This window comes from Batrachochytrium dendrobatidis (genome assembly GCF_000203795.2).
Source record: "Batrachochytrium dendrobatidis JAM81 unplaced genomic scaffold BATDEscaffold_19, whole genome shotgun sequence".
NCBI lineage: Eukaryota > Fungi > Chytridiomycota > Chytridiomycetes > Rhizophydiales > Batrachochytrium > Batrachochytrium dendrobatidis.
In genome coordinates this window covers 141,814-169,785 of record NW_006281117.1, presented here as the reverse complement: position 1 = coordinate 169,785, position 27,972 = coordinate 141,814, and the positions used below count along the sequence as shown (strand labels likewise).

General features: G+C 38.9%; 11 protein-coding genes across 11 annotated transcripts; 3 read left to right on the top strand and 8 right to left on the bottom strand.

Moving 5' to 3' along the window:
- Positions 1–1,946: 1,946 nt before the first annotated feature.
- BATDEDRAFT_92704 (uncharacterized protein) lies at positions 1,947–7,724 on the top strand (the record flags this gene model as incomplete). The annotated part of the gene is made up of 21 exons (XM_006682960.1): positions 1,947–2,078; positions 2,167–2,367; positions 2,493–2,674; positions 2,753–2,879; positions 2,995–3,347; positions 3,431–3,525; positions 3,612–3,766; positions 3,845–3,912; positions 4,010–4,114; positions 4,225–4,819; positions 4,890–4,977; positions 5,063–5,247; positions 5,321–5,545; positions 5,633–5,787; positions 5,898–6,199; positions 6,270–6,384; positions 6,462–6,573; positions 6,645–6,788; positions 6,859–6,918; positions 7,005–7,258; positions 7,328–7,724. The coding sequence occupies 21 exons, from the start codon at positions 1,947–1,949 to the stop codon at positions 7,722–7,724; spliced, it is 4,050 nt and encodes a 1,349-aa protein (XP_006683023.1).
- Positions 7,725–7,940: 216 nt separating this feature from the next.
- BATDEDRAFT_28566 (uncharacterized protein) lies at positions 7,941–8,850 on the bottom strand (the record flags this gene model as incomplete). Its single annotated transcript, XM_006682907.1, has 4 exons — positions 7,941–8,174; positions 8,234–8,387; positions 8,465–8,678; positions 8,835–8,850. 4 exons carry the CDS (start codon positions 8,848–8,850, stop codon positions 7,941–7,943), a joined length of 618 nt encoding a protein of 205 aa, XP_006682970.1.
- A 224-nt stretch (positions 8,851–9,074) lies between these two features.
- On the bottom strand, positions 9,075–10,508 carry BATDEDRAFT_92784 (uncharacterized protein; the record flags this gene model as incomplete). The annotated part of the gene is made up of 6 exons (XM_006682939.1): positions 9,075–9,374; positions 9,445–9,717; positions 9,791–9,983; positions 10,049–10,149; positions 10,213–10,304; positions 10,364–10,508. The coding sequence occupies 6 exons, from the start codon at positions 10,506–10,508 to the stop codon at positions 9,075–9,077; spliced, it is 1,104 nt and encodes a 367-aa protein (XP_006683002.1).
- Positions 10,509–11,128: 620 nt separating this feature from the next.
- On the bottom strand, positions 11,129–11,341 carry BATDEDRAFT_7668 (uncharacterized protein; the record flags this gene model as incomplete). The annotated part of the gene is made up of 1 exon (XM_006682877.1): positions 11,129–11,341. A coding segment is annotated over one exon (213 nt), but the record flags the coding sequence as incomplete, so codon positions are not given.
- A 2,006-nt stretch (positions 11,342–13,347) lies between these two features.
- On the bottom strand, positions 13,348–18,749 carry BATDEDRAFT_92703 (uncharacterized protein; the record flags this gene model as incomplete). The annotated part of the gene is made up of 3 exons (XM_006682938.1): positions 13,348–14,773; positions 14,852–17,885; positions 17,954–18,749. 3 exons carry the CDS (start codon positions 18,747–18,749, stop codon positions 13,486–13,488), a joined length of 5,118 nt encoding a protein of 1,705 aa, XP_006683001.1. The 3' UTR covers positions 13,348–13,485.
- Positions 18,750–19,737: 988 nt separating this feature from the next.
- BATDEDRAFT_92732 (uncharacterized protein) lies at positions 19,738–20,124 on the top strand (the record flags this gene model as incomplete). Its single annotated transcript, XM_006682959.1, has 2 exons — positions 19,738–19,981; positions 20,102–20,124. 2 exons carry the CDS (start codon positions 19,738–19,740, stop codon positions 20,122–20,124), a joined length of 267 nt encoding a protein of 88 aa, XP_006683022.1.
- A 958-nt stretch (positions 20,125–21,082) lies between these two features.
- On the top strand, positions 21,083–21,413 carry BATDEDRAFT_28562 (uncharacterized protein; the record flags this gene model as incomplete). The annotated part of the gene is made up of 2 exons (XM_006682906.1): positions 21,083–21,254; positions 21,277–21,413. The coding sequence occupies 2 exons, from the start codon at positions 21,083–21,085 to the stop codon at positions 21,411–21,413; spliced, it is 309 nt and encodes a 102-aa protein (XP_006682969.1).
- Positions 21,414–21,672: 259 nt separating this feature from the next.
- BATDEDRAFT_28561 (uncharacterized protein) lies at positions 21,673–22,702 on the bottom strand (the record flags this gene model as incomplete). The annotated part of the gene is made up of 2 exons (XM_006682905.1): positions 21,673–22,212; positions 22,301–22,702. The coding sequence occupies 2 exons, from the start codon at positions 22,700–22,702 to the stop codon at positions 21,673–21,675; spliced, it is 942 nt and encodes a 313-aa protein (XP_006682968.1).
- Positions 22,703–23,522: 820 nt separating this feature from the next.
- Positions 23,523–24,102, bottom strand: BATDEDRAFT_92781 (uncharacterized protein; the record flags this gene model as incomplete). The annotated part of the gene is made up of 2 exons (XM_006682937.1): positions 23,523–23,565; positions 23,816–24,102. 2 exons carry the CDS (start codon positions 24,100–24,102, stop codon positions 23,523–23,525), a joined length of 330 nt encoding a protein of 109 aa, XP_006683000.1.
- A 1,120-nt stretch (positions 24,103–25,222) lies between these two features.
- Positions 25,223–25,516, bottom strand: BATDEDRAFT_92780 (uncharacterized protein; the record flags this gene model as incomplete). The annotated part of the gene is made up of 1 exon (XM_006682936.1): positions 25,223–25,516. One exon carries the CDS (start codon positions 25,514–25,516, stop codon positions 25,223–25,225), a length of 294 nt encoding a protein of 97 aa, XP_006682999.1.
- A 1,002-nt stretch (positions 25,517–26,518) lies between these two features.
- BATDEDRAFT_92779 (uncharacterized protein) lies at positions 26,519–27,571 on the bottom strand (the record flags this gene model as incomplete). Its single annotated transcript, XM_006682935.1, has 1 exon — positions 26,519–27,571. The coding sequence occupies one exon, from the start codon at positions 27,569–27,571 to the stop codon at positions 26,519–26,521; it is 1,053 nt and encodes a 350-aa protein (XP_006682998.1).
- Between the last annotated feature and the right edge of the window lie 401 nt (positions 27,572–27,972).

Below are 27,972 nucleotides of genomic sequence, written 5' to 3'. Positions count from 1 at the left end.
TGTACCTTCTCATCTGTACAACAAATCTTACCATCAACAGCAACCACATTATAATACGCATCATCAACCTCCTGGTGTATATAATGCAGGTCATAATCAACCTTTATTTGGTGTATCATCTGCATTGCATAATCAACCTTATTCAAATTTACCTGGAAAGCATTATCGAGATCCAGTGGATGCGAGCAACAGACGGCATGATCCATCCCTGCATGGTCCGGGTGGTGTGACTCCTGTAGTGTCTGGTGGACACGTTCAATCCTACGGATCTTTGTCACAAATGGTACCGCAACAAATATCTGGCGCTCCTTATATGGGTGATCCGCGACAACAACGACCAGCACGTCCTCGATGGCCAACATCAGAAACCGGTCCTGGTTCTCAATCTGTCATTCCTACTTTATCCACCTCATCTACATCTCCATCACTACAGCAAAATCAATACACTGGTTCAATGCAGTCACATCCTGAAGATTATCATCAGAGTGGATATGGATCACCCTCACATCAACATCAACATCCACCTTTGAGTTACGAACGACATCATCCAGTCAATCCAAATATATCAAACCCGCCTTCAACACGTCGACCTCCGCCTCCAGGGACTTCAGGAAGTGGTATAGTTCCATTGGGATCGCCTTCTGTTCCGAGAGGAAGACCAAGCCAATCCGGACCACCTGGTGGGCCTCCACCACGTATGCGATTTGCATCTTATCCGATGGAATATGGCACGTTTGAAGATGGGGCGTCAGGTGTTGTTTATGGTGCTGGAGTACGTACGCACTATCCAGCCATGTCCAACCCTCACAGTGGAGGAGGAAACATCAATCAACCTCCTCCACTTATACAACCTCAACAATTCCAACCAGCAAGTGGTGGTTCAGGAACGTATCACGCTCAATACTACATGCCACCACAACACGGTACTTCTCCCAGTGGATCAGGAAGTCATCCATATGGAACTAAACCTCCCAATACTGGACATAATTTTACTGGATCACCACACAAGTATGGATCAGCACAACAACAGCAACCCCATGTGTATCAATCCTCACTATCACAGCAGACCGTGCATGCATCACCACCTCCTCTGCAGCAATCAGGAGAGGATCGTTATGGGAGTGGAGGACACATTTCTGCAGATCGACGGAATGGACGACGACCTAGTGGTGATGATGGACGTAGTGGATACGGCAGTGATTACTCTCCTGATCATGTACGTGGTGTATCACCTTATACAGGAGCAAGTTCAAATGCTAGTGGAGGATCTGCAACAGGCATAACAGGACCAGTATACCGACGACCAAGTTATGAATTAAAACGACAATACAGTGGATCTGAAAGCGAGCGAGATCGAAGCAATAGTTCTACGGGTATAGAGCGTGGAGGATTGTATTCCTCAACTGTCATGCCTCGAAAGGGATCATTGCAATCAGAAGGTCTTAGTATGGGAGTATTTGGATCAGTCGGAAGTAACAGCAGTAATGGAGGAAAGCCTAATGGTGGAGAAGGAAGCGAAGCAAATAGTGTTACATCAATGGGATCAAACCATCGCGTAGGATCAACAGACATAAGTGGAGGAGTGAATCTATCACCACTAACATTGAATTCAACCAGTGGTGTGAATTCCTCAACAGGAAATAGTTTTGGAGCTGGATCTACACCAGGAAGTACAACTGAAACCAATGCTGCACAACGTAAAGTTGGGTCAACGGATGAAAAATCGCGAGTTGGATTGTCAGACTTGCTGCAGAGTGTTTTGGACGAATGTGAAGATTATATGGGAATGCTTGGAACATGACAAATTGTGAATTGAATAAGTGATTATCAGGTGAACCCACGTGATTGTACAGTGAACTGAATAAAGTGATGAAAAGGGTTCGTGATTCCACGTGATTATGTGATTGTTTTGAATTGAATTTTTGAATTTTGAGTCGACGTCAAAAATGGACAAAAAGCGACTCAAGAAATCCAGCATTGAATCTAATATTGAATCTACTATTGATTCTGTGACAGCAGCTCAGCCATTACTGTTTAATGAGAAATTGGAATCAAATAGTATTACTAAGCCAATTCCTGTGACTGATTTAATTTATCGTTTGCAGGCAAGTCTTGAATTGACAGTTGTGTTTTATTCATGCGTTTTTATTCACGTTTGTTTTATAGGATTTGCACGCTGAACTCAAACATATTGAAAATACTGGAATAACTCCTCATCAAACGGTTTCTGCCGTGTGCCTTTCTCTTGTGTCTAGATCGTTGCTTCAGCACAAAGACAGAGGCGTCAGGATTCTTGTTGCTTGTTGTCTGGCTGAGTTGCTGCGTTTACATGCTCCAACTGTTCCCATCTCAACAGCCCAACTCAAGGTGCTTTTGAAAATATGTTTATAATTCAATCTCTTGTTGACTCTCACGATTGGATTCAGTTTTTGTCCGATAATCTTGTCCGATATTCAAATCTAACTCATTTCATGCGTGATTCAACTATTCAGTCTGTTTTTGCTCTTTTCTTTCAACAACTTCCAAATATTACCGATTCTAAATACACTTATTTCAGTCTGTGTTACGAGTTACTCGAATGCTTGAATTCTGCAAAAACTGTCACTCTTGTATCTGAACTCAATGCTGACGAACTCGTCATTACATTCTTCAACACTTTATTTAAATCTGTTCGGTAAGCAATCTGTGTCAATTCTGGAACGCTTGGTCTTGTCAAATCAGGCTCATATTGTCATTTTTTTATAAAAATTAGACCAGAAATGTCACAGAGTGTGATTGCATGTTTATTGGATTTGCTTCAACAGTTGATTGATGATTCCGAGTTTCTTCATCACGATGTGATTGATACACTTTTGTTTCAGTTGAGTTCGGCTCAAAAGGTACGCTTGAGTTTGCTAAAATGTTACACGCTCGCAATAAGCTTTTATCTTGCTGCTATTCTGGAAATCTAATCCTGTTTGAAATACTAAATACTCTTTCAATACATTCAACAAGACTGCTTCTCCAACTGCATATCAAATGGCATGCGAACTTTGTCAAGCATCTGCTGACAAACTGCAGCGCTATGTTTGTCAGTATTTTAGCGATATTCTTATTGCAGCAGGAAAAGATATATCTGATGATTCCAATTCAGAACAGTTTATATCAACACATCGACTGATTTTGGAGATCTACAAATCTGCACCTGATATTCTATTGAATGTGATTCCCCAATTGGAAGAAGAGTTGAAAGTAGATACGCTGCCTCTTAGAACTTTGGCCTTGACTTCGCTTGGAGAAATGTTTTTACAATCTGGGTCAAATCTAATTTCAATCTATCCTCAAGTGTGGAAAGCTTGGTGTGACAGGTAACCCAACTTTTGCTTTGTATTAAACAATTGTTGGATTTCAATAACGATGAAGCAACTGTTATACTACAATCTAATTTCAGACGAAATGACAAGGCTGTTTCAATCCGAACTGGATGGCTTAAATATGCCGTGTGGATTATTTGCAAACATCGATCCACTTTTACTGAACTTGAATGTAAGTTTACACTGAGTGTTCAGACTGATGGTTGCATTTCGGTGTGGATTCAAACTGTACATGTGTGGTTTTGTTTTGAAATCTAGCGTATTTACAGCACAAACTGTTGGATCCCGACGAGCGTGTGCGTATTGAAACTGTCAAGGCTTTTGAGAGTATTTGGACAGAATTGCCCATGTTAATCCATCAAGAATCACTCAAAGCGCTGACATTGCGTTGTCGTGATAAAAAGGCAAGTCATGTCGCATGACTACTCTATTCATGTAGCGTTTAAGCTTTCCAAACCTAACGCACCTTTTCTAACAACGATCATGTATAGGCAAATGTTCGTTGTGAGGCTATTGATACTGTTGCTCGACTTTTTAATCATCTGATGTCTGTTTACAGGTAAGTTACAATGGCTTGGGCTTAACACATTAAAACTCTACTTTTCAAACCACTGATTCAAACTATTTCTGCTGAATGGTTTGTAACATTCAATTAGTCAATGCGAATTGGCCAATGTAGATAAGCCAATTGAATTGACTAGGTTTATTTGGCTTGCTGGCGATATTCTTGACTTGCTCTATGTTTGCGAATCGGAAATCAGGTGAATCTATATTTTGTAATGGCATAGTACGTTTGGTTTTCAATCCAACTCACAGTATTGATTTGGGTTTTGAATTGTATTTGTGTGAATATGACATGTGATGGGTCTAGTATCTTGGTTGAGAAAGCTTTATGGACGTATATTATTCCACCACTTTCCGATTCAACAGCCTACACAAAACGCATACTGAAAGTGCTGCATACCCTCACACCCAAGCAGTATAAAGCCTTTCAAAACCTTCTTATACGAAAATCCAACAGTGTCTATCAACTTACGATTTACCTCATGCAATGCGAGAAATACAATGGTGGGATAATGGATACAGACGAAAAGGAGATCACAAATGGACTAAATATGCTCGTCGCTCATCTTGGTCAAACCTTTCCGGACATAAAACGTGCAACGGCCGGATTAATGAAATTTGCTGATGTGAATGATCGTCGAGTATATCAGTTGATTCAAACTGTAATGAATCCACAAAGCGAATACAAGAAAATTGTTGGTGCGCAAAAGGAAGTGATGAAAAGAATCACACAACACGGTGGTGCGCTTTTTGAAGTATTCGAAGTGTTGGTTCGAAGAGTTTCGTTGATTGGTGTGGGCAGAAGCTGTGTTGAGTGCCTGATGCGTATATGTCAGGAAATTCGCCACGGTCACCATGAGGATATACGGGAAATGGAACCCACTGCCAAGCAATTTATGAAGGTTTGTTAAATGTGAGGGTTCTAGTTTGATACGATTCAAATGCTTATTTGGGTTGCATTGATGCTTTTAGGATATTTCGGTACATTTTCCTGGAGTATACAAGAATTTGGTGCAAAGTTTTATCGAGACCATTGTCAATGAAGCCGATACAAGTTCAGGTGTGTCGATTCTATATGTATTCAACTTTGATTGCAATACCAACTAGATTACCAAACTGCATTATTTTTTTGAATGCGTATTTAGTTCGAGATGCGCTTTTGGCATTGACCAGATATATCAAAACGTTTCCGGGAGAAGCACCCAGTCAGCCTGAGCTTACTATTAAATTGAAGCAAATGGCTTTGGGGGACGATCTTATTATGGCCAAAAGTGCCATGATTGTTCTTGCACTGGGTGGACAAGACGATCAATGTGTGGATATTGTGAATGTAAGTCAACATCTAGCATACTGTCTAAAAAATGCATTCAAACTCTTGTAAATTAATAGACTTGTTTTCTTAGACTATTTTGCCTGAATTAACATTGGATAATCCGGTGCTTGTGACCAAACTTGCATGTCTTCAAGCTGCCGCACGATACGCCTATCAATCATCATTTCTTTCAAATGTTGTTCCTATTATGAATTTTATTATCAAAAAAGTGATTTTGGTGAACCAAACCGAGGCATCAGAACAAGTGCTTGATTGGGTCGACTATGACGATTTGGCGCCAGAAGGAAAAATCAAAGTATGATGTGTATCAAGCTTGTTTAGACTTGCTGACATCAGCTATTGATAGGGTGTAATGAATTGACAATGGTTTTTATTGCTTTAGATCATGTCACTTAAACTTGCTGTCAAACCTTTGCTCAATCTGAATGACGAGCAAGAAGATGCGTCCAAAATGGATTTGGCAAAATCTGTTTTAAAAATGTTGCGAATGATTCTAGACAATTCTGGAGAGGCTGTTACCAAAGGCTATCCCACCAGGTAAAATGGGTTTGGTATACATTTTTACCGTGTTTTGTGAAATATTCTAATTAATGATGATATATCTGGGGGTTTGAATGCTCAACTGGATGTCATTGCGCATAAACTAGCTTGACGTACAAGACCCATTTGCGGTTAACTGCAGGTTTATGCATGCTAAAACTTGCTCGAAACAAACAGATTAGAGCACTTTTTGACCCAATGGACACACGTCGCATGTCCCTTCTTGTTCAAGATCCAGTCTATAATGTTCGCAGCACATTTGTCATCAAGCTATGCACGTATATTCAAAACACACAAGTGCCTTCAGAATATATTGTCATGCTATTTTTTATTGCTCATGAGCCAGATGCGATGTTGATGCATCAGGTTCGAAGTTTTATCACACGAAGAGCAAAGTCGGTTCGTGTCTGTAAGTTGAATCTTGGTGATTGGGATGCTTTAAATGTAACTCATTATTTTGAATCTCTACATTTGTCTAGGTGACGACACATCTCAAGCACCGTTGGTAGAGAATACATTTGGTTCATTCCTACACTTGGCTTCTCATCATCCTGATTTTTCTACTTTGCACGATGACCTGGAAAGCTCTGAAGGGTATTGTATTATTGGATAGATGCATTTGGTTTAGGGTTGAATGATGGCATACTTGTTTGACTGATATTTTGGAATAGATATGTACGATTCTTTTTTGATACTGTTGCAACAGCGGAAAATATAGCCTTGCTTTATTCCATTGCAACCAAGATTAAAACCCTTAAAGACAAGCATGCAACAGATTCACAGGTAGATTCGATGTCTAGTATTTACATTCATTGATTTTTGGTGTCTAACTTTTTTTAATTTGAATGAACAAGGGACTGTATGTTGTGAGCGAAATGGCACAAATTCTAATACACGATCGTGCGTCGTCTAATTCATGGACGCTGCAGTCTTGGCAGGGACGATTACCTATTTCCAGTCGCTTGTTTGAGCATTTATCTTCTGCTGACGCATCTGCTGTAAGTATCATGCTTGTGATACGTGCCAAGATATTCTAGCAAACTGATTGTGTACTTTTTGCATGTCTAGAATATCAAACGCCAGTTTCTTGGACAAAGTTATTTGAAGGAACGGACACAGAGGTCAAGAGTAAGTTGAATTTGATTTTTACTGTAAATGGTCGAAGTTTTTGTTTGGATTTATATTTAGTTTATTTTTATCAATGCGTCAACTAGACGCCTGTGAAACGCACTGCTGTATCAGACACACCATCCCGGACACGAGAGTCCCATTCGTCTCCATTATCTACACCTTTGCGTCGACAAGATGTGAAACGGAGAAAAAACACTAATGGAGTCAACGAGCATGACGACGATACAGACAATGACAGTAGCAAGAAAAAGAAAAGGAAACCGACCGACTCTGCATACAAGAAACGCTCTCCGCTCAACTTAAAGTCCAAGAATAATGAATCAACACCATTACGAAGGTAGATTTGATTTTTAAACAAAGAGTATTGAGAAAAGATGGATGCTAATTGATGTTTTTTTGAGGTTAGATCTGGAAGGAAATCTACGTCTCATAGCGTATCTTTGGTTGATTTGAGTGATAGCGAAGCGCTTACAGACGAAGACGAGATGAAAAGCGACCATCGTCGCAATTCGGTTGATTTTGAACAGGAAAATGTTCTAGGACAACATACTCCTATTGGCATGACCAAGCTTTCCAAACCCGCAAGTGAAAAGAGTTCACTTTATGAAAGCGCAAGTTCAAATAGTCAGCCAGGGACTCAGCTCAATGTACTTGAGCGTATGATGGCTGTTGCTGCTTCCAAAACGACTGGTCAACGCGATGGTATTAAAACGAATGGCAATGAACAGGGACTTGCTCACGATGCTGACCAGGATTTTGCAGTTCCTATCAAGCGATCTGCTCGAATAAATGCACGTCGCTGAATGTATCTTGACTGGGATGCTGCCTAATGAATTCATGCCCAGTTTATTTTTGCAAAATAGTTTAATCAAGTCATTTGCTTTGTAACAGTATTTGGACAAATCAAAGTTTATTTGAGTCTTGTTTCAATCAGCCCATTACGACAGTGTTGATCAATATAAATTCTAAAGGCAGACATGAGTACAGTCAACATCACTGTTCAAACTCGGTAGATTTGTTCAACACGATACGCTTACCGTCTTTTTCATAATACGTAGAAAATCCTCTTCGTTGATTTCGCCATCGCCATCTCGATCTGCCTCGTCAATCATTTCTTGCAGCTCTTCATCAGTTAGATTTTCTCCAAGCTCTTTGGCAACCCGTTTCAAATTCTTGAAGGATATTTTGCCCGTCTCGTCGTCATCAAATAGCTTGAAAGCCTTCAAGATTTCTTCTTTCGAGTCTTTTTCTGCCTAGATAATGCATGAAAATCAGTCATGCGTTTGTATTGGAATCAGATTCAATACGTTACCATTTTTGCAGTCATGAGTTCAAGAAACTCGTTAAAATCGATAATGCCAGATCCGCTCTTGTCGATATCCTGCACCATTTTTTTGACTTCTTCTTTTTTGGGTTCAAAGCCAAGTGCTCTCATGGCAACTTTGAGCTCCTTGACATCAATAGTGCTGAAATTTGAATCCAAATCCAAACAACGAATTAGACGATATTTACAGCATGTCCAATAAAGCCCATTGCAACACACCCACTACCATCAGTATCAAACAAATCGAATGCTTCTCGAATTTCTTGTTTTTGGTCAGGAGTCAACTCATGCTGCTTATGCTGCTGATGCTTCTGTTGTTGCTGGCGGGGTTTACTAGTTAGAGTAGTAGTCGCTCCTGTTAGTCTTGTAGTTGTTCCTGCTGGTTTTCTGGAAGTAGATGACTTGTTGATTTTGGAGTTAGATTTACTAGTATCTGGATAATACAATTTATATTAAATAGGTTTAATATTCAGTTCACTGTACCATCATGGTTGGATAGCAATTGGTTCTTGTCAGATTCAGACAAAATGTCAGATTTGTCGGAAATATTCAATTTATGAATTCTTGGTCGATTCACGTAATGAAACACTTGTGACGATTGTCATGAAAACAATCGTATTTTCAAGATTGTTGTTTTGAACTAAAACGTATTCAAGTTTTTAGAATAAAAAGTGGAATTTGAGTTTTATAAGAATGAGCTTTGTTGATTGAGTTGAACATGACAATTTCTGGTACCAAAACAACAAATATTCAAGAATTAATACAAAATACAGAAAAGTGATGCATTCTGCACGAATACAACTGCAATTTAATGATCTGAAATATCGGTTTATTCAATATGAATTCCACGCATTTCCTCGGATGGATCTCGTTCCATCAGATCCTTCATGGCTTGCTTTACTGGTTTTTTTTCAAATAAAACAGCATACACCTCGTCTGTAATGGGTGAATCAACATTGAGCTTTCGAGCAAGAGCATAAGCAGCTTTTGTCGTGGCTACACCTTCAGCAACTGATCCCAACGATGTAATGATTTCTTCGAGTGTTTCTCCTTTACCGATACGATATCCAACAGTAAAGTTTCGCGATTTTTCTGAAGTGCATGTGAGCAAGAGATCACCAACACCACTCTGTATTGATATTTCAAAACAAAGAGTTAGAAGAGTACAGAGTGAATACGATGTGTAGAATTATGTTTACCAATCCAGCAAATGTGAGTGGATTTGCACCCAAAGCAACACCAAACCGAGCAAGTTCAGCCAATCCTCGAGTAATAAGAGCTGCACGAGAATTCATTTGAAATCCAACACCTGCACATGCACCAGCAGCCAATGCAATGACATTCTTTAGTGCACCAGCGACTTCTACGCCAATTGTATCATGAATTTCATACACTCGGAAATGTGGAGCATGAAACAATCTCTGTGTGCGTTTAGATCTTAATGGGGAACGACTTGCAACCGACACACAAGACTAGATTCACGTTAGATGGGTCAATGAACATAGTTTGATATGTTGAGTGCATTGGATAATCAGATATGCTTACAGGTTGTCGTTTGACTACTTCTGCAGCAAAACTCGGACCAGATAAAAACGCAGCACGTTCGCCAATCTCGATACCGCATACTTGAATGGCAATATCGTTTGGTAGCAGTCCAGAAGATTCTTCAATACCTTTATTGACAAACACCAATAATTGATTCACAGTGAGGTGATCACGAATCTTTTCCAGAATCGATCTACATAAACCAAGTCTGAGATGGAATTCAAAACAAACACTTTGAAGCCAGACGTAGAATCCTACCGCATGTACTGAGTTGGGATAGACATGATAATGACAGTTGCAGATTGAATAGTGTTTGCATCTAGAACAGATGTTGCCTTGAGTCCTGGAGAAAGTTGAATCTAACATACGAATTTAATACAAATTTCAAACTGTTCATTCATGCGACAGTTGAAATGACTTACACCAGGAATATATTTATGATTGATGTGGTCGTTCATAATACCATCCACAAGAGATTGGTCTCTCGCCCAGATGGTCACACTATTACCCTTGTCTGTCGAAAACAATTATTACTATAATAAAATTAGAATACATTTATCATGACACTATTACCAGCAAGATGGTCAGCCAAACAAGTGCCAAAGTTTCCACCGCCAACCACAAGCACTCGCTCCTGTAAACTGTCAGTACTAGACGCTCCATCCGTCAAATCTAAAGTGGCAGTGACCGAGTCTCGTCGAGAAAGTGTTTGGCCCATTGTAACAATAATAAGCTGTTGATTGAGAATAAGTTTGGAAACACTCGTTCATCCAAGCATCCCTTTGTCGTTCTAGAATCGCAGTTCACCGTTGCTAATCGTCCCTTTATCACAAGCACGCTTATTCAACACACTCGACATGTACTGCCATCTTCACACAATATACACAGTTTACAGGAAACAGTGAATAGTTCATGGTTGAATATTCATTGTTTCTTGCTAGAGATTTAGTTTGATTGTATTATATGTTGGACACTGTCTATTAAACTTTAGTTTTTATTACCCATCATCAAGTTCAACTGTTCTCAATACAAACTTTTCTGTATCATTCATTTGACTCCCTTATTTAGTGTTCCATTAGTGAATAAGGCTGTAAATAGTTTTTATTGCAATTGACAGCTGAATAAGCAACCCTATTATCGTATACATTCTATATGCATCTCAATCACAAGTATACGGTTTAATTCTATGACCATATTTTCATGCTCAAAGCAAACCATTTAAACAATACGATTCAACCTTGTTTGAGTCACCAATATCCGAATTCTTTTATAGTTTGAGAAAAATGATCATTCAGCGTATCACTTGTTTACAGCTCGTTTTCGAATTGCACGAGTGGGTCGACGAATAAATTTAAATCCAGGATACAGGTTTTGGTGTTGCTTTTGAACTTCAACTGCTAGTTCATGATACCGAGTTCGAGTAGTATCGTTTTGTGATCTCCAAGCACGTCCAATCAGTTTTGATAGTTCACCGAATGTGACAGTCGGATTAAGTGCACTGATTTCTTTGTGATGATCACGTCGGAATAAAAGAAATGCATTGAGTGGTCGAGCAATACATCCATCATCATAAACTGACCGAGGTTTACGACTTTTTAAACTCGGAGTGTTCAATGGAGTGTGAAGCAAACAATTGGGTACTCCATCAAGTGAATCGTACTTTAAACGTTTAGGTTGAGATACATCATCGATAGTAGGCTGTTCAATTCGAGGTTGATCATACCCTATCAAACTAGAATCAAGATTCATAGTAGATTGTGGTGTGGGTGTTGATGGAATATGCAAATCATATTCTGATCCGGCTGAATGAGTTAAACCACAAGTCGCATTAGAAAGACTAAATAAAGTGGATGGATTCACAGTTGGAAACTCGATATCATTCAACTGCTTAAATGTAGAATCGTTTAATTGTGGGAGCGAAGCCAACCCATCAAACAATTCCATCAAGGACGAATCAAACAGTTTGTTGGTTGAGTTGGTTGATGTATTCAACTGTTGTATTCCCCAGTCTGGGAGTGGAAGCGCAGAAACAATTGACGCCGATGCAGTACTTGTTGAAGTACTTGTTGAACCTGCACGTGTAGTATGAGCTGTGTTTGTACTACTGATTGCAGAAATAAAACCTTTTTGTTGTAGTGCAGCAGATTGTACGACAGGAGCAAACAACTCAAGTCTTGCTTTCTCAATCGTATTGCAAAAAGCTATAAATCTGCTATGGTGGTCCGATTCGACCGTTTTAGTCAAAGTCGGAGTGAAAACATCGTCATACAACCGTGTAGCATTCTGCTGATCTTCACAAGTCAATGGCGATATATTAGAATCGCGAACTTGTGGTATTTTTACCGATTTTTTTACAATAGCTGGAGCTATAGCTTTGGGTTGGGTGACGGAATTGATGGGAGTTTCGAGTTTCTTGTTACGGGTCTTGGCATATGGTCCACGCTTGCCGCGAGATTTTTTTAAAGTCGGGTACTTCACGTTGCTGATACGATCTGCGTCGGTGAATGATGTCATAGTATCAGATATTGAATTTCCCCGAACCAGCGAGAACATATTAGATAAACTAGGATTTACACTGGTGGTGATGCTCTTGATAGCACTCGAGCCATGACTGGACAGCACTCTGTTTTGTTCTCGTCGTACTGTAGAAGATACTATTGTAGTCGCTCCTTTGCATGCCTCTTGATCATTTTTACGCAGATTTACTATGCTAGAATCACCATTACAGCTTCGAGGCAAGTGCTCAGAATTTTTTGATTCGCTTTCCAAATTGTTCAGGAATAAAAAAGATGGAAAGCGTACAGATTGTCGTATCTCCATACCATCAAAACTTGGTGATGGCATGTATGAATAACCCTGGTTCAAAGTATACATAAACAGACTCGCTGATGCTGGTGTATTTGGCGTTTGTGGGGTCATTGGCATAAATGATGAATAACAAAATTGTTCAAAGTTATTTGGTGACCGTCTTTGAGGAGTGCATGCATCAATAATATAATCACCAAATGGTTGCATTTCCAGCTAGATATGTTTAAAAGTTGTAGTAATAATCAATGATGATCAGAAAGAGAGTTGAAAATCAATGATACAACCCAAACTTTAAGAACCGAAACCAATTAAGCCATTTCAAATTGCAAGGAGTTTAGTATAAAGACGGGTAAATTGAGATCACATGAGGAGGGTTTTCAAGTTGATAGTCCATTACAGTCACTTTGGGATCCCAAAGTATCGTACGTGATGTTTGGTAGCAACCTTAATTGATAAAATTATCAGAATTTATTTGAGGTTTTGGCGAGCCAATCATGATTGAAGTAGCTCGCAACCCATTTTCAAATGTTCCGATATTTAACGAAAAAAACTGTTCGGTTATATATTGTAAACACTTGCAATGACTAAAAATCTGTATCATCATGAGTCAAGAGAGCTAAGCTATAATTGACCCGTTTTTATTCAAAATGATCGTATTTAAAACTATCCAAACAAACCAAGGCTAATGACATGTTTCAATCATCAATACACTATTGATTGGTACTGATTATCAGTATACGAGTCTGCTTTCTCAGTAAAAGAATTTTTTAATCATACAAATCGGAATTAGAAAACAATCTCAATGAGTGTGATGCTGCGCATAGGTTTTAGTCACCAACTAAAAGTATAAACTATTGGCAGTGAACACGGCTTTAGCCTGTTCCATATCACCTTAAAAGTAAATTTGTTTCCATGCCAACCTGTGCCAAATACAGCTTGAGTTTCTGGGAAACCCTCGCTTCCATATCATCCAATCCATTGCTCATGTGCAAGGCTTTAATCACATGTTCTAAGCAAGTAACGGCTAAACATCTTTTGCCGCTCATGGCACCCAGTCCGTCAGGCAGCCGTGCAGTTTCTTCTTCAATGTATCGACACGATAATTTTGCTGCATCCGCAACCCGATCGTATAAAAGATATATACGAATAAGCCGATCAGATTGGTAAGATTCAAAGGGTTGTGTAAGCCAGAGTGGAAGACGCACAAGCTTGTCTTGTTTGAGAATCGTGGTGATGGCAGTAAGATGATACGCATACGCATTCGCTTGTTTATCGTACTGCTGTAGTATAACCCGTAATGTAGTCCATCGATCTAGTTTTGTATAACTCCCCACCTCTTCATCCAAATCACATCCATTGCAATTGTCGTCTCCGTTACCCATACGGTCTTGTCTGATATTCACATATATGAAATGGATCAGAGATACAATCACCTTTTCAATACCTAGTCCAAATATGAATGCAAACGATACTGCCGAGTCAAATAATCCCACTTGGCAGTACATGTTTAAAGCATCTCCTGGCTGCACAAAGAATGTGTTTTGAGCTAAATCAGGGAACCGTTTGTAAAGATTGAGTTTGGCAAGAGTGAGATGGTATTGCTTGGTGATGTCTTCTATTTCAATAATATGCAAAGGCTGGATAGACGTGTTGGATACATTGCTTGTATATGTGTCGCTCATGACCAAATCTTGAGTGGTGACCAGAGCGTCTAGATCAATGGTTGGATATGTCGCGTTTCGTTCAGCGCGATCGATTGGACCAGCCATGGCCAAAGGCACAGACAGCCAGGCATATTCAGCATCTACCAATTTTAAACAGTTCAATGCGGCAAGCAAATGCTGTGCCTGTTCAGTAACAATCTGAATCACAACCTGTGCTCGTTCGACAATACGATTCAAGGGTGGAAGTTGGATAGAAGAAAGACGGTGTGCCAGTGCATACATGGCCATTGCTGCACGACGAAAATCACCTCGATAAATGTAAAAAGTGTAGCAGATGCAATAGTAGTTGGGAGTGTGTTTAGAGAGTGTAACATCCCCAGTACGTGCTTTGAATTCCAGTGTACGCTCCACTTCTGAGCTCAAATGACCAAAATTGTACTTGGCACACAAACCATGCATATCGTTGGCACTACACAATGCATTCACAAACGTTCTCAAACAGTCTCGCTGTCTATAATTTATAATATCAAAACCGCGTAAGCTTTAATTGGTAAATCAATCATTACACTTGAATTCAAGTCAAACTTACGATTTAGAATCAGGGTTTGATAAAATAGCTTCGTAAGCAGCATCAAAGTCGCCCATATCAACGCAACATTTAAACACTAGCATCACCAGTCCCTTTACCTCTGCACTTTGATCTCCATTCTTCATGCATCCAATCGCCAACTTGGCAAACACAACCGTGTGATCCAATATATCTCGCTCGTAAAATAGTCCAGCAACGTGTCGATAGTATTCACCATAGCCAGTAGTAAGTGAGTGGGGTGAAAATACAAGTGACAAATCACTTTGCGTTGGGTCACCACCCACTGCAAGACAGAAACATCGAGCAGATTTTTCCCATTCAAGTACATCAAGCCATACACGAGCGTTGATGTATTCTATTGCTGGTGTGAATCGCATATGAGGTGGAAATAATTTTCCAACAATGTCAAAGTATCCAAATGCCATAAGCTTTCGTGAAAGAACAACAACAGCATGCGTCATTTGTTGAGATCCTCCATCACCAATAAAACCCAGACAAGACAAAAAGGACTCGGCAGCAACCGTCACTGTAGTTGAAAGTATCAAATCTGACCCTGTAGATGTATTGCGTGGTAATAAAGGCAAATTGACATCAATGATGTAATGATGTTGCAAGAGGTGAAGAATAAGCGACTTGTGCTCTTTGGTAACTGCGTTTGAAGAAACGACTACTTTTGAAACATCTCTAGATAAAGTTGGATAATGATGGGCAGTGGATGAATCACGCTCATGAGACGGTATCAATACTTGCTGAACAGATAGCCATTGCATTAATGAAAGAGCAGAAAATACATCAAGATATTTACGCATCACGCTGCTGGGAACATCATAATGATGCAAATCATTCAAGTTTAGTGCTTTGAGTACAAGAAGAGCCATTACAGACTGCCGGATAACTTTCAACCGCATGGATACAATCTGAGATGCAGCAGTTGCAATGATACTGTTTGTAAATAGACTGGCATTATTGATACCATCTTGATTAGTGCCTTTTCCATCACTCAACGTAGTATTCAAGGCAGTCCACGGAAATGAATGAACATCTGTACCAGATTCATCACGATCCTTTTCGTTCATGGCCCGATGTGCAAGAATATCCAAAAGCGTGGTAATTAGCAGCTGAAAATGTCCAATATTTTTTGTAAGCTGTTCAAGAGTCACCAGTTTTTCTGCAAGATCTTCTGGCTCAATTTGCTCTGATAAGCGACTATACACAGTAAATGCGTAGTCGTCTACAACTGAATCTGAAGATGCTCGGGTAGTAAGGATCTCTGTTTCAGTTGCCATGGCAAACCCAGGAGGAAAAAGCTCCGAATTGACAAAATTGAGCAGCTGTATAAAATGAAAAAGATCTGTCCTAAGTGACTTGCTTCTAATAGATTTAAGATGTCCAGTAAAAAGTTGGTCACCAGCAAGTAGTGAGAGTGGAGATTCTGCAATTAGATTATCAGCTGGTGTAGATTGCGACATGGAATGACCCCACGTCATCACCTCGTATGCATCTGCAACACGCAAAAATCCCATTGTTGGTCCTCGTTGTAATGTCATGATCGTGTTACAGTATGGATTAAAGACTATTCCTGCAGGTGCAGAATGCAGCTGATGTCGTTGAACAAGAATAGAAAGAAACGTATTGTAAGCACCAAGAAGGGCTAGATTGTAACTAGTAAAGTATGTTCCGGCATTTTGCTCTTCAAAATCAGAGTCGATCGTACAACCAATAGTAGTAATAGCACGATGAAAGACGTCGGCATAAAGCAGGTCAGGCGTGGCAATACCGGCTTTGTTGCAAAATTTATATGGATCAGCACCAGAATAAATATCGAGCGCTTCAGAAATAAGAGCAAGTGAGAATCGACCTGGCTCAAAGATATGTTCCATAAAAAGTTCCAAATAACTATTTGCATCCATCATTTCATCATCAAACGCATCTATAGTAGGCAATTCAGTAGATTCCTGTTGACAGCTGGTGACAATCATCCAGCGATGGCCTACAACTAGACCATACGCAGGCTGGTCATGACTGGATTCGAATTGACTAGATGAATGACGATCGTGATTCAAGTGCAGTTCATTGCTCAGTCTGTGAGCAGGCAAATCAATTTGAATGTATCGAATCACCGAAGCACACGATCTATCCCAGACAGTCCAGAGAGTCCACCACTGTGCTTCACCCAAAGATTCTGTTTCAGAATCATGAGCAGAATTTGAAATCAACATTTTGTTTCCAAACTCGAGCTGATGTGAGCTGTCTTTTACATCATGCATGTCCATAGTGTCATGTTCAAATGACTGATCTGTACTTTGTGGAGTACACGAAGCACTCAAATCACCATTTTTACTAGGTGAAAGAGTAAAATCAACAAGATATTCTTGTCCATCACTACCACTGTTTTGTGAGTGAATGGGCTCAAAATGAACCAGTTCACCCATGGAATTGATTGTTCCTGAATAGATTATAAACGTGGCCTGCCCTCCAGTGGTAGTTTGTGGTAAATAGCAGGCAAGATTGAACATTACAACACCATCAACTTGAGTCATTGCATTATTGTTGAATGATTTTTGTCTAAACACTTTGATGGCAGAACAAGGCGTTGCAGGCAACAATGGCTGACGAGACGTCGCAGGAAGCGAATTGGAGCGAGCCAATCCAGGTGTGGAAGGGTAAGCTCCTGTAGAAATGGACACGTCTATTTTTGAACCAATATTACAAGCAATGCCTATTTGGATATTCTTGATGCATTGCTTTGTAACAGCGCTCCAGATCCGCAAACGACTATCACGACAAAACGTGAACAAGAGCAGCTGAGTTTCTAGACACAATGAAGCAATGGATATAACCTGCTGTGGCGAAGTCAACGGACCAATCTTGACTGCTTCATTACTGAAAGTTGAATTGGTCATGTCATTTGAATCGGCAGAAACAACACTACGAAGAGCAGAAAATAACAATTTTGAAGGTGTACGAGCAAGTGATTTAAAATGCGACATATAAGTGGCCTCGACCAATTCCACTTGGTGAAATCCAGAATCATCTAAACAAATACAATCAGTTTATAAACTTGATCTAAAGATGGATCAAAGTCGAGAAACTACAACTTACAGGAAGATCGATAAGGATCATCTGACTCGTCCATATCAGCATCATCACTAGTATTGCTATCATTAGAAAAAGTATTTTTACTGCGACGAGATTTTAAAATCGAATTCATGGGAGGACAAGTGACATGCACCAACGAGCCATTACCACATGCGACAGTGAACATGTCAGCATCAGGAAAATGAACCAAAACAGGAACTCGTTCCAACGTAGAAAACAAACTAGAAGAATAAGACACAACATTGTCGATGGAAAGAGAATCTGAGCAGGACAGATGCGGAAATGGCAATTCGATATTATAAAAAGAACCACAAATAGTGACGATCTTGACATGAACAGACAGAGTGTCGGAATCCTGAAAGAAACCCGGACAAGGCAAACAAGGCTCAGAAAACTCCAACACAAGAGTTGTTTCTGACAAACTGCTTTCAGACAAATCATTCGTCTGGTTGAATGAATTCGATCCTGACATGGACTGAGCAACAACAGCGTTGGATAAAAATATTCTCTTGAGTTCCAAAGAACAGCGACCAGGACAGAGTCTCCAGTAAATAAAACAGTTTGGAGAATGAGATAAATAATAAGTTCCAGTCAAAGGTGTCAGATATGGATGAAGTAAATCCAGTCCTTCAGATTGCAGAGTAGAATCTGCAATAATCAAACCATCTGCATGATTCTGTGCATAAAGTAACCGATTGAGTGCATCAGATGAAACCTTTGAACAAGAAGGAATATTAAGAGTAACAAGTTTACTGCAACTCAACGGGACTACAGTCTCTACCAGCCAAGGTATGTTCATCATACAATTCGTGGTTTTTATTATTCACGTAAAGTGTCGATTTGATGAATTTCTGGTGAAAATTTACTAAACGAAATGGAATGATTGCAATGGAAACAACTGTTGAATTACTCAAATGTGTAATGTTTGGTTTCTTGAACATGAATGTATTCGAGTTGTTTGATTGCATGAATTTGTGTTGAAAATAGTCAAACTCAATACTTGAATTACAATGAATTGTAATGAATGGTCACATCAAATGTGAACAACTTCTGTTTAAAATATCAAATATTCAACTTGATCATTGCAAAATAGTGTTGCATTTACATGAACACGATTATAAATGTCAATCAAATTGATTACAACTATACACATATGGTTTGTATACAATCAACTCAAATGATCGACGTTGACTGTATGTCATCATCGACTGACTCCAGTTGTGAGTTTGATCATCACAAGTTTGATATGGTGTAACATGCTTACTACACTAGTTTCGTGCATGTGAATTGTATCCAATTACTACAGTATGACTGACATTCAAAGCACGATCGGTGCTATAGTGCCGTATTGCACAATCTCTACTTGTGCTCACTGAACCAATACAACGGCATTCAAAGCGTGTTGATTATCATGGTGCCGTATTACTCGACACGTTTTTGTGTTCAAGTCGAGTCGATCTATTTGGACGTGTGATAACAAGCTCACACAAGTCGTCAACCATCACAGTTCATTGCAGTATCGATCCACATCGAATTTGTGTCAATGTCACTCAGCCACAGCTCACATGTGTCGTTTATCACAACACACGTTTAGTATTGTGTTCATCCAATTGTATATAAATAGCAATGCAAATTCACATAGTCTATACAACTCACTACTCATCTCATTCAACTATCACTCGAGTATCACTCTTACTACTCGTCTTATTCTAGTATCACTCAGACACTACTCTCACTACTCGTACTACTCTCACTATTCGCATTACTTAATCTAAACTTTAATCAACATGAAATTTATTGATATCACTATAACTGCAGTCACTGCCATCGCGAGTGTCAATGCAATCGCTGTTCCAGAATCTGACCACGTTTTGCAAGCCAGATCGATCCCACAACCAAACGAGTCTCAGACTGTGCTCGAGCGTCGTTCACCTAGTAGCTATGGCGGTGGCTGGAATAACCAAATATGGGGTAACAATATGTGGAGCAACAGTATGTGGAACAATCCCTGGGGAGGTGGTACTATGTGGGGTAACCGGGCGTGGAATAGTTGGTGGTAATTGGAATACTGGCATGTCACCATTGCAATGCTACTAAACTTGATCTATCCGATATGCAAGCAATAACGATCTTATCTAAACTTTATTTTAGTAATAAATTATCATTTGCGATAAACACTGTTGTGGGTGTTTGGATGTGATCAATTGATGAATCCGGCTGACTATTACTTTGAATTGTGTAAAACAGCTGCTAGAACACTGGACTAATGTCACAACTGAAATACTATGGATCAAACACGTTTGTTTAAACAAGTTTATACAAACACTAAGAGTCGGATGAAAATACTGTTTCTTTCATTATCATGCATTTTTTTAGTCATTGTTTTCGCTGTTAGACTGATAGCCTTATTTTCAAAGCCTTCAACCTGTCGTTTTTCATTTTGGGCAACGTTTGATTCATTGAAACTGAACATTTACCTGTTTTTGCTTAGATCAGACTGTATGACACAAGTGCATTGCTATAGTTTGCTGGTATGGCATCAGAAAATGAATATTTGTCATTTAACTTGCTCATGAACAATGCATGTATTTTTTGAATAAACAAGTTTTTGGTTCAAACATCAATGTATTCATACTTACTAGTTTAAACTTTGACTGAGTTTCAAGCAATCGCTAAAGCCAGTATTAAAGTGTTATATTATACTGATATTACACTTGGTTGCACTATAAACCAAATCAAGTTACCAACAGCCAATTGTATTTACCCGTGTTCACTAGACCAATATAATGCCATCCAGTGTGATGGTTGCCATAATGTCGCGTTGCTCGACACGTTCTTGTGTTCAAGTAAAGCCAAATTATTTTAATATGTGGTAGCAAGCTCACACAGGTTACCAACCGTCACAGCTCATCACCATATCACATCAAGCTGGTGTTGATACCACAGTTACAACTCGTGTGTGTTGTGTTGAACACAGCATGTATAATATAATATAGTGTATATAGTGTATATATAATTATATATAAATAGCGGTATAAATTCACATAATCTATACAACTCACTACTCATCTTATTCTAGCATCAATCAAGTATCACTCTCACTACTCGTACTACTTAATCTAAACTTTAATCATGAAATTTATTGATATCACTATAACTGCAGTCACTGCCATCGCGAGTGTCAATGCAATCGCTGTTCCAGAATCCGACCACACTTTGCAAGCCAGATCGATCCCACAACCAAACGAGTCTCAAGTATTGCTCGAGCGTCGTTCACCTAGTAGCTATGGTGGCTGGGGCAATGGTAATAATATGTGGGGTAATAGTGGCTGGGGCAGTAGTGCGTGGAACGGCGGCTGGGGTAGTAGTATGGGTAACTGGGGCGGTGGTTGGGGAAACAGTATGCAACAAAGATGGGGATGGTAATTGGAATACTGGCATGACACCATTGGAATGCTACTAAACTTGATCTATCCGACGTGCAAGCAATAACTATCATATCTAAACACTATTTTAGTAATAAATTATCATTTGCAATCATTTCAACTTTTAGTATTTAAAGTATTCTAATCTTGAATCCAAATTCATCTGAATGTGAATGTGTTTAAATTGCTCACTTGATTGTCCATTATCATCAAGCCATGTTGGTCATCATAGTAAATTATTCCAAGCGTGGTGGCATTTATTGATCTGAATGGTTAAACGGTTGACAATCCAAACATTTATTTCTTTAGTCGAGAATACAAATCATTCCAAGCTTGATCACCAACAGCAATCATTTCGTCCTGTTCTTGACCTATTTTATACTCTGCACTACGCGGGAGTTTCAACTCCATCTGCTCATATATCGTAGCAATAAACTCACACATCCAATCGTCATTTATACGATAAACACGTAATGCGTCTGCAGATCCTGCTTGTCCAGCCCATTGTATAACTGTTGGAAACAATCCTGAAAAATCCGATGGGTTATTGTGTGCTGTATGACGAATATACCCAAACCGTGTATGTGGATGCTGCAATGTTGAAGTTGTCAACACTGTCGATGCGGCAGTAGAATCCGTAGTATTCGAATAAGGCACCAACCCCATCATGGATCGCATTTGATCCAAATTAGTTTTCCAATGGAATGTTTCAGATTGGATCGATAGATACGGTACTGTTACGTTTGGATTATGAACAGGAAACATCCATGGATCGAGAATAATTCCACATCTGAATGGCATATTTGGTCTTGACAATACTGTGATTGTTGTTGCACCCTAATCATTAACAATACATTACAGTTGAATAGGGTTATGTTTAGATTTGGTTATTATACAATAACAACATATTAGATTCAACCCTTACACCAAACGAATGACCCGCCATCACCATGTGTTGAAAATCAACCCGACTTTTAAATGAATCTATGCAGGGTCCACTTTCTGCATGGTTTCCAATTAGATTGTCTTTTGGGTCGAATGAACCCATGTCCAGTTTTTTCAGTATCTCGATACATGCATCAACTTCATCAGCTCGAATTTCTACTTGAGCACGTCGTAAACGCAACAAATAGTCATCAGTAGTTTCACCAGGCAAGACACTGGTTTTGTCAGGACGTAGATAAGCAATGTGTTCGTGTTGAGTAGATGTTGATGAATTAGATTGTCGGATCGTAGCACACGCACTGCCATCTGAATGTTCAGGCACGAGAACAATAAATCCTTTAGCAGCAAGAGATCCACATAAAGTAAAGTAAGTAGTTCGCATGCCTGCCAATCAATAGTTTAGCATAATATCAAAATTCAACTTGCCAAAAACCAGTAAAAATGATTGCTACGAGGTTCGAACTCGTGCCTCTTTCGAGACCGGGACTTGAATCCGGCGCCTTAGACCACTCGGCCAAACAACCATTGTCTTTTTTGACACTCAACATGTATCCATTCTCAAATGGCTTGTGTTGTTTATACAATTGTTGTGATGGCAGAAACCCATTGAGTATCTCGAATCACAGAGCAGACGATACTGTATCCGACTTTAGTTGCATGAATGAGAGCACAATCAGACACTTTTAAAAGTCAACATCCTGTCATGGCATATAAATATGTATTTCTATACTAATATGACTTGTACTTTCAGGTTGCGAGTTTAATCTGACGCTGTAATGATCAGACATTGCTAAAACTATCTAGTATAGGAATTGATGATAACAGTATTCGGCTTATTGTGCTAGTACAAAAGCGATCAAAGTCGAAATGTGAAACATGCGGTGTGGAAGATGTCCAACATGCTGTAAACCTGTTCAAGGTAATTCATTCACTTGTCTATCAACTCTTGAATAATTTGCTAATCACAAGTATTTAGAGCTTCTTTGACCATTTTGCTGCTGTGGATGCTCGCATTCCACGCCTTTGATGCATAATATTGTCAATCTGTATTAAAAGCAATCTTGGTGGTTGATGCATTGCTTGAAAAGCCTTTGAATCTGTTTCAATGGATTGCTTTATGGTCAATGCTTGTGTGATAGATTTGCTTTATGATTGCCAAATATGCACTTTTTAGTAAAATATTTTCAAAATGGATGTGACAACTACATCAAATCAATCAATGAAATGCCACCACGTTTGGAATAACTTACTATGATGATCAACATGTTTTGATGATAATGAACAGTCAAGTGAACAATTTAAACACATTCATATCCAGATGAATTTGGATTCAAGATTAGAATACTTTAAATACTAACAATTTAAATGATTGCAAATGATAATTTATTACTAAAATAGTGTTTAGATATGATAGTTATTGCTTGCACGTCGGATCGATCAAGTTTAGTAGCATTCCAATGGTGACATTATGTCAGTATGCCAGTATTCCAATTACCATCCCCATCTTTGCATACTACTTCCCCAACCACCGTTCCAGTTATTCATACCATTACCCCAGCCGCCGGTCCACGCACTATTGCCGCCCCAGTTATTACCCCACATATTATTACTACCTCCCCAGCCACCGCCATAGCTACTAGGTGAACGACGCTCGAGCACAGTCTGGGACTCTGGTTGTGGGATCGATCTGGCTTGCAAAGTGTGGTCAGATTCTGGAACAGCGATTGCATTGACACTCGCGATGGCAGTGACTGCAGTTATAGTGATATCAATAAATTTCATGTTGATTAAAGTTTAGATTAAGTAATGCGAGTAATGCGAATAGTAAGAGTGAGAGTGATACTGAGTAGTGAGTAGTGAGTAGTGAGAGTAGTGTGAGTGATAGTTGAATGAGATGAGTAATGAGTTGTATAGATTATGTGAATTTATACCGCTATTTATATATAATTGGATGAACACAATACTATATTATATTATATTATACATGCTGTGTTCAACACAACACACACGAGTTGTAACTGTGGTATCAACACCAGCTTGATGTGATATGGTGATGAGCTGTGACGGTTGGTAACCTGTGTGAGCTTGCTACCACATATTAAAATAATTTGGCTTTATTTGAACACAAGAGCGTGTCGAGCAACGCGACATTATGGCAACCATCACACTGGATGGCATTATATCGGTCTAGTGAACACGGGTAAATACAATTGGCTGTTGGTAACTTGATTTGGTTTATAGTGCAACCAAGTGTAACATCAGTGTAATATAACACTTTAATACTGGCTTTAGCGATTGCTTGAAACTCAGTCAAAGTTTAAACTAGTAAGTATGAATACATTGATGTTTGAACCAAAAACTTGTTTATTCAAAAAATACGTGCATTGTTCATGAGCAAGTTAAATGACAAATATTCATTTTCTGATGCCATACCAGCAAACTATAGCAATGCACTTGTGTCATACAGTCTGATCTAAGCAAAAACAGGTAAATGTTCAGTTTCAATGAATCAAACGTTGCCCAAAATGAAAAACGACAGGTTAAAGGCTTTGAAAATAAGGCTATCAGTCTAACAGCGAAAACAATGACTAAAAAAATGCATGATAATGAAAGAAACAGCATTTTCATCCGACTCTTAGTGTTTGTATAAACGTGTTTAAACAAACGTGTTTGATCCATAGTATTTCAGTTGTGACATTAGTCCAGTGTTCTAGCAGCTGTTTCACAATTGAAAGTAATAATCAACCGGATTCATCAGTTGATCACATCCAAACACACACAACAGTGTTTATCGCAAATGATAATTTATTACTAAAATAAAGTTTAGATAGGATAGTTATTGCTTGAATATCGGATAGATCAAGTTTAGTAGCATTCCAATGGTGACATGCCAATATTACAATTACCATCCCCATCTTTGCGTAAAGCCATTAGTCCAGCCACCATTCCAGCTACCCATACCACCCATACCACCCCAACTAGGCCAATTACTCCAATTATTCCATGATGGGACAAAAGAGTTGCCTCCCCAGACACCACCATAGCTACTAGGTGAACGACGCTCGAGCAATACTTGAGACTCGTTTGGTTGTGGGATCGATCTGGCTTGCAAAACGTGGTCAGATTCTGGAACAGCGATTGCATTGACACTCGCGATGGCAGTGACTGCAGTTATAGTGATATCAATAAATTTCATGTTGATTAAAGTTTAGATTAAGTAATGCGAATAGTGAGAGTAGTACGAGTAGTGAGAGTAGTGTCTGAGTGATACTAGAATAAGACGAGTAGTAAGAGTGATACTCGAGTGATAGTTGAATGAGATGAGTAGTGAGTTGTATAGACTATGTGAATTTGCATTGCTATTTATATACAATTGGATGAACACAATACTAAACGTGTGTTGTGATAAACGACACATGTGAGCTGTGGCTGAGTGACATTGACACAAATTCGATGTGGATCGATACTGCGATGAACTGTGATGGTTGACGACTTGTGTGAGCTTGTTATCACACGTCCAAATAGATCGACTCGACTCGAACACAAAAACGTGTCGAGTAATACGGCACCATGATAATCAACACGCTTTGAATGCCGTTGTATTGGTTCAGTGAGCACAAGTAGAGATTGTGCAATACGGCACTATAGCACTGATCATGCTTTGAATGTCAGTCATACTGTAGTAATTGGATACAATTCACATGCACGAAACTAGTGTAGTAAGCATGTTACACCATATCAAATTTGTGATGATTAAACTCACAACTGGAGTCAGTCGATGATGACATACAGTCAACGTCGATCATTTGAGTTGATTGTATACAAACCATATGTGTATAGTTGTAATCAATTTGATTGACATTTATAATCGTGTTCATGTAAATGCAACACTATTTTGCAATGATCAAGTTGAATATTTGACATTATAAACAGAAATTGTTCACATTTGATGTGACCATTCATTACAATTCATTGTAATTCAAGTATTGAATTTGACTATTTTCAACACAAATTCATGCAATCAAACAACTTGAATACGTTCATGTTCAAGAAACCAAACATTACACATTTGAGTAATTCAACAGTTGTTTCCATTGCAATCATTCCATTTAGTAAATTTTCACCAGAAATTCATCAAATCGACACTTTACGTGAATAATAGTGAGATATCAATTGACAATTACAATAAAAACAAGATTTAGCATTTGGTTATTTTGTATTCTTGGAGTAATTTATCCAACGAAACATGTTTGTATACGGACTGGATCATTCCGGCAACAAACTCGACTTTTGAACTTGTGGGTCCACATTGTTCAACTGCCAGTTTAAATAGCAAGTATAAGCTTGCCAAGTCAAACATTTTCAATTCGATTCCAGATCGGGTCAAGTATTTAGTTGCACCATCTAGATCCATAGCTATGCAATATGCTTTCAAAACCCATTCATGGCCATGCATTGATACTTTGTTGGTGGTAAGATACCGATTAGCGTATATGATTAAACGGCGAGTGGATATAACATCACCCAGTCCAGCATATCCACTGACCAAAGCTGGTAAAAAGTCCAATACATTAATCTGATTTGCAGTGGCTTGCTCAATAAAGTATTGAATATGTGGTACTGATTTGATTTTACCAAGATATTTACAAAACGATAGATTTGATTTTTTACGAAGAATACCATTGGATAGCATATGAGCGTATTCGCGCCAGATTAAAGTACGTTTGCGAGATCCCACCCAAGCAATGAATCGTTCGTCGAAAGTGGGTCGATTTATAGCAATACCTTTTGCAACCATTTTTTTAAAAAGGGTTTCAGTTTTCAAGTAATCACCATTTTGGTTTTGGATTGCTAGTGCAAGATTGTAGATGGATATATGTTTTGGGATGTTGAGTTTCTGATACATATGATAATGCTGCCAAAATTTAGTCAGTTCGCCTTGTTTTGCGAAATAGTTGCAAAGAATGCCAAGAACGTGACTATCAGGCCGAATGCCTTTTGATTGCATATCATGATAAGTTTGAACCAGTTGAATACTGTAGGCATGATTAAAATGAGCTCTCATGATAAAGTAGTACGGACGTGGTGAATCGGGACCAGTGAGTTGTTGAAGACGACATGCATGAATCGAAGCCAATTCTTTATTTCCAAAAAGAGAGTAACCATAAACGAGATGACTGATGATGGGAACAGTTGAATGATTTAATCCAAGTATTCGCATTCGATCTCGAATGTTTTCACACGCCAACATATTTTTTGAACGAGAATATAATTCAATCATATGAGTGTATATGTCTTGTAGATAAGGTGAATGAATGTATAATCCTGTATTGCAAGATGAATGAAATGCCTGAAACACTAAAGAATGTTCCATCAGATCTAGTATACGATTAGCAGTAGTGATCCGATCATGTATGGATATCAAAGAGTGAAATGAGTCTGGAGATGGTTTAAAGAAGCCATGAGCAGCCATTGAGATCAGGTTTGCAAAGTGATGAAACTTTAGTTTAGTAACAAGATCGTTTGGATGAGTTTTAACCAAAGTATGGAATAATGGAATGACATTTGCAGTGTTTGATTTTGTACAAGACAAGTTGATGAAAGAACTGAAAGAACTGAAAGAATTAAAAGAATTAAAAGAATTAAAAACAA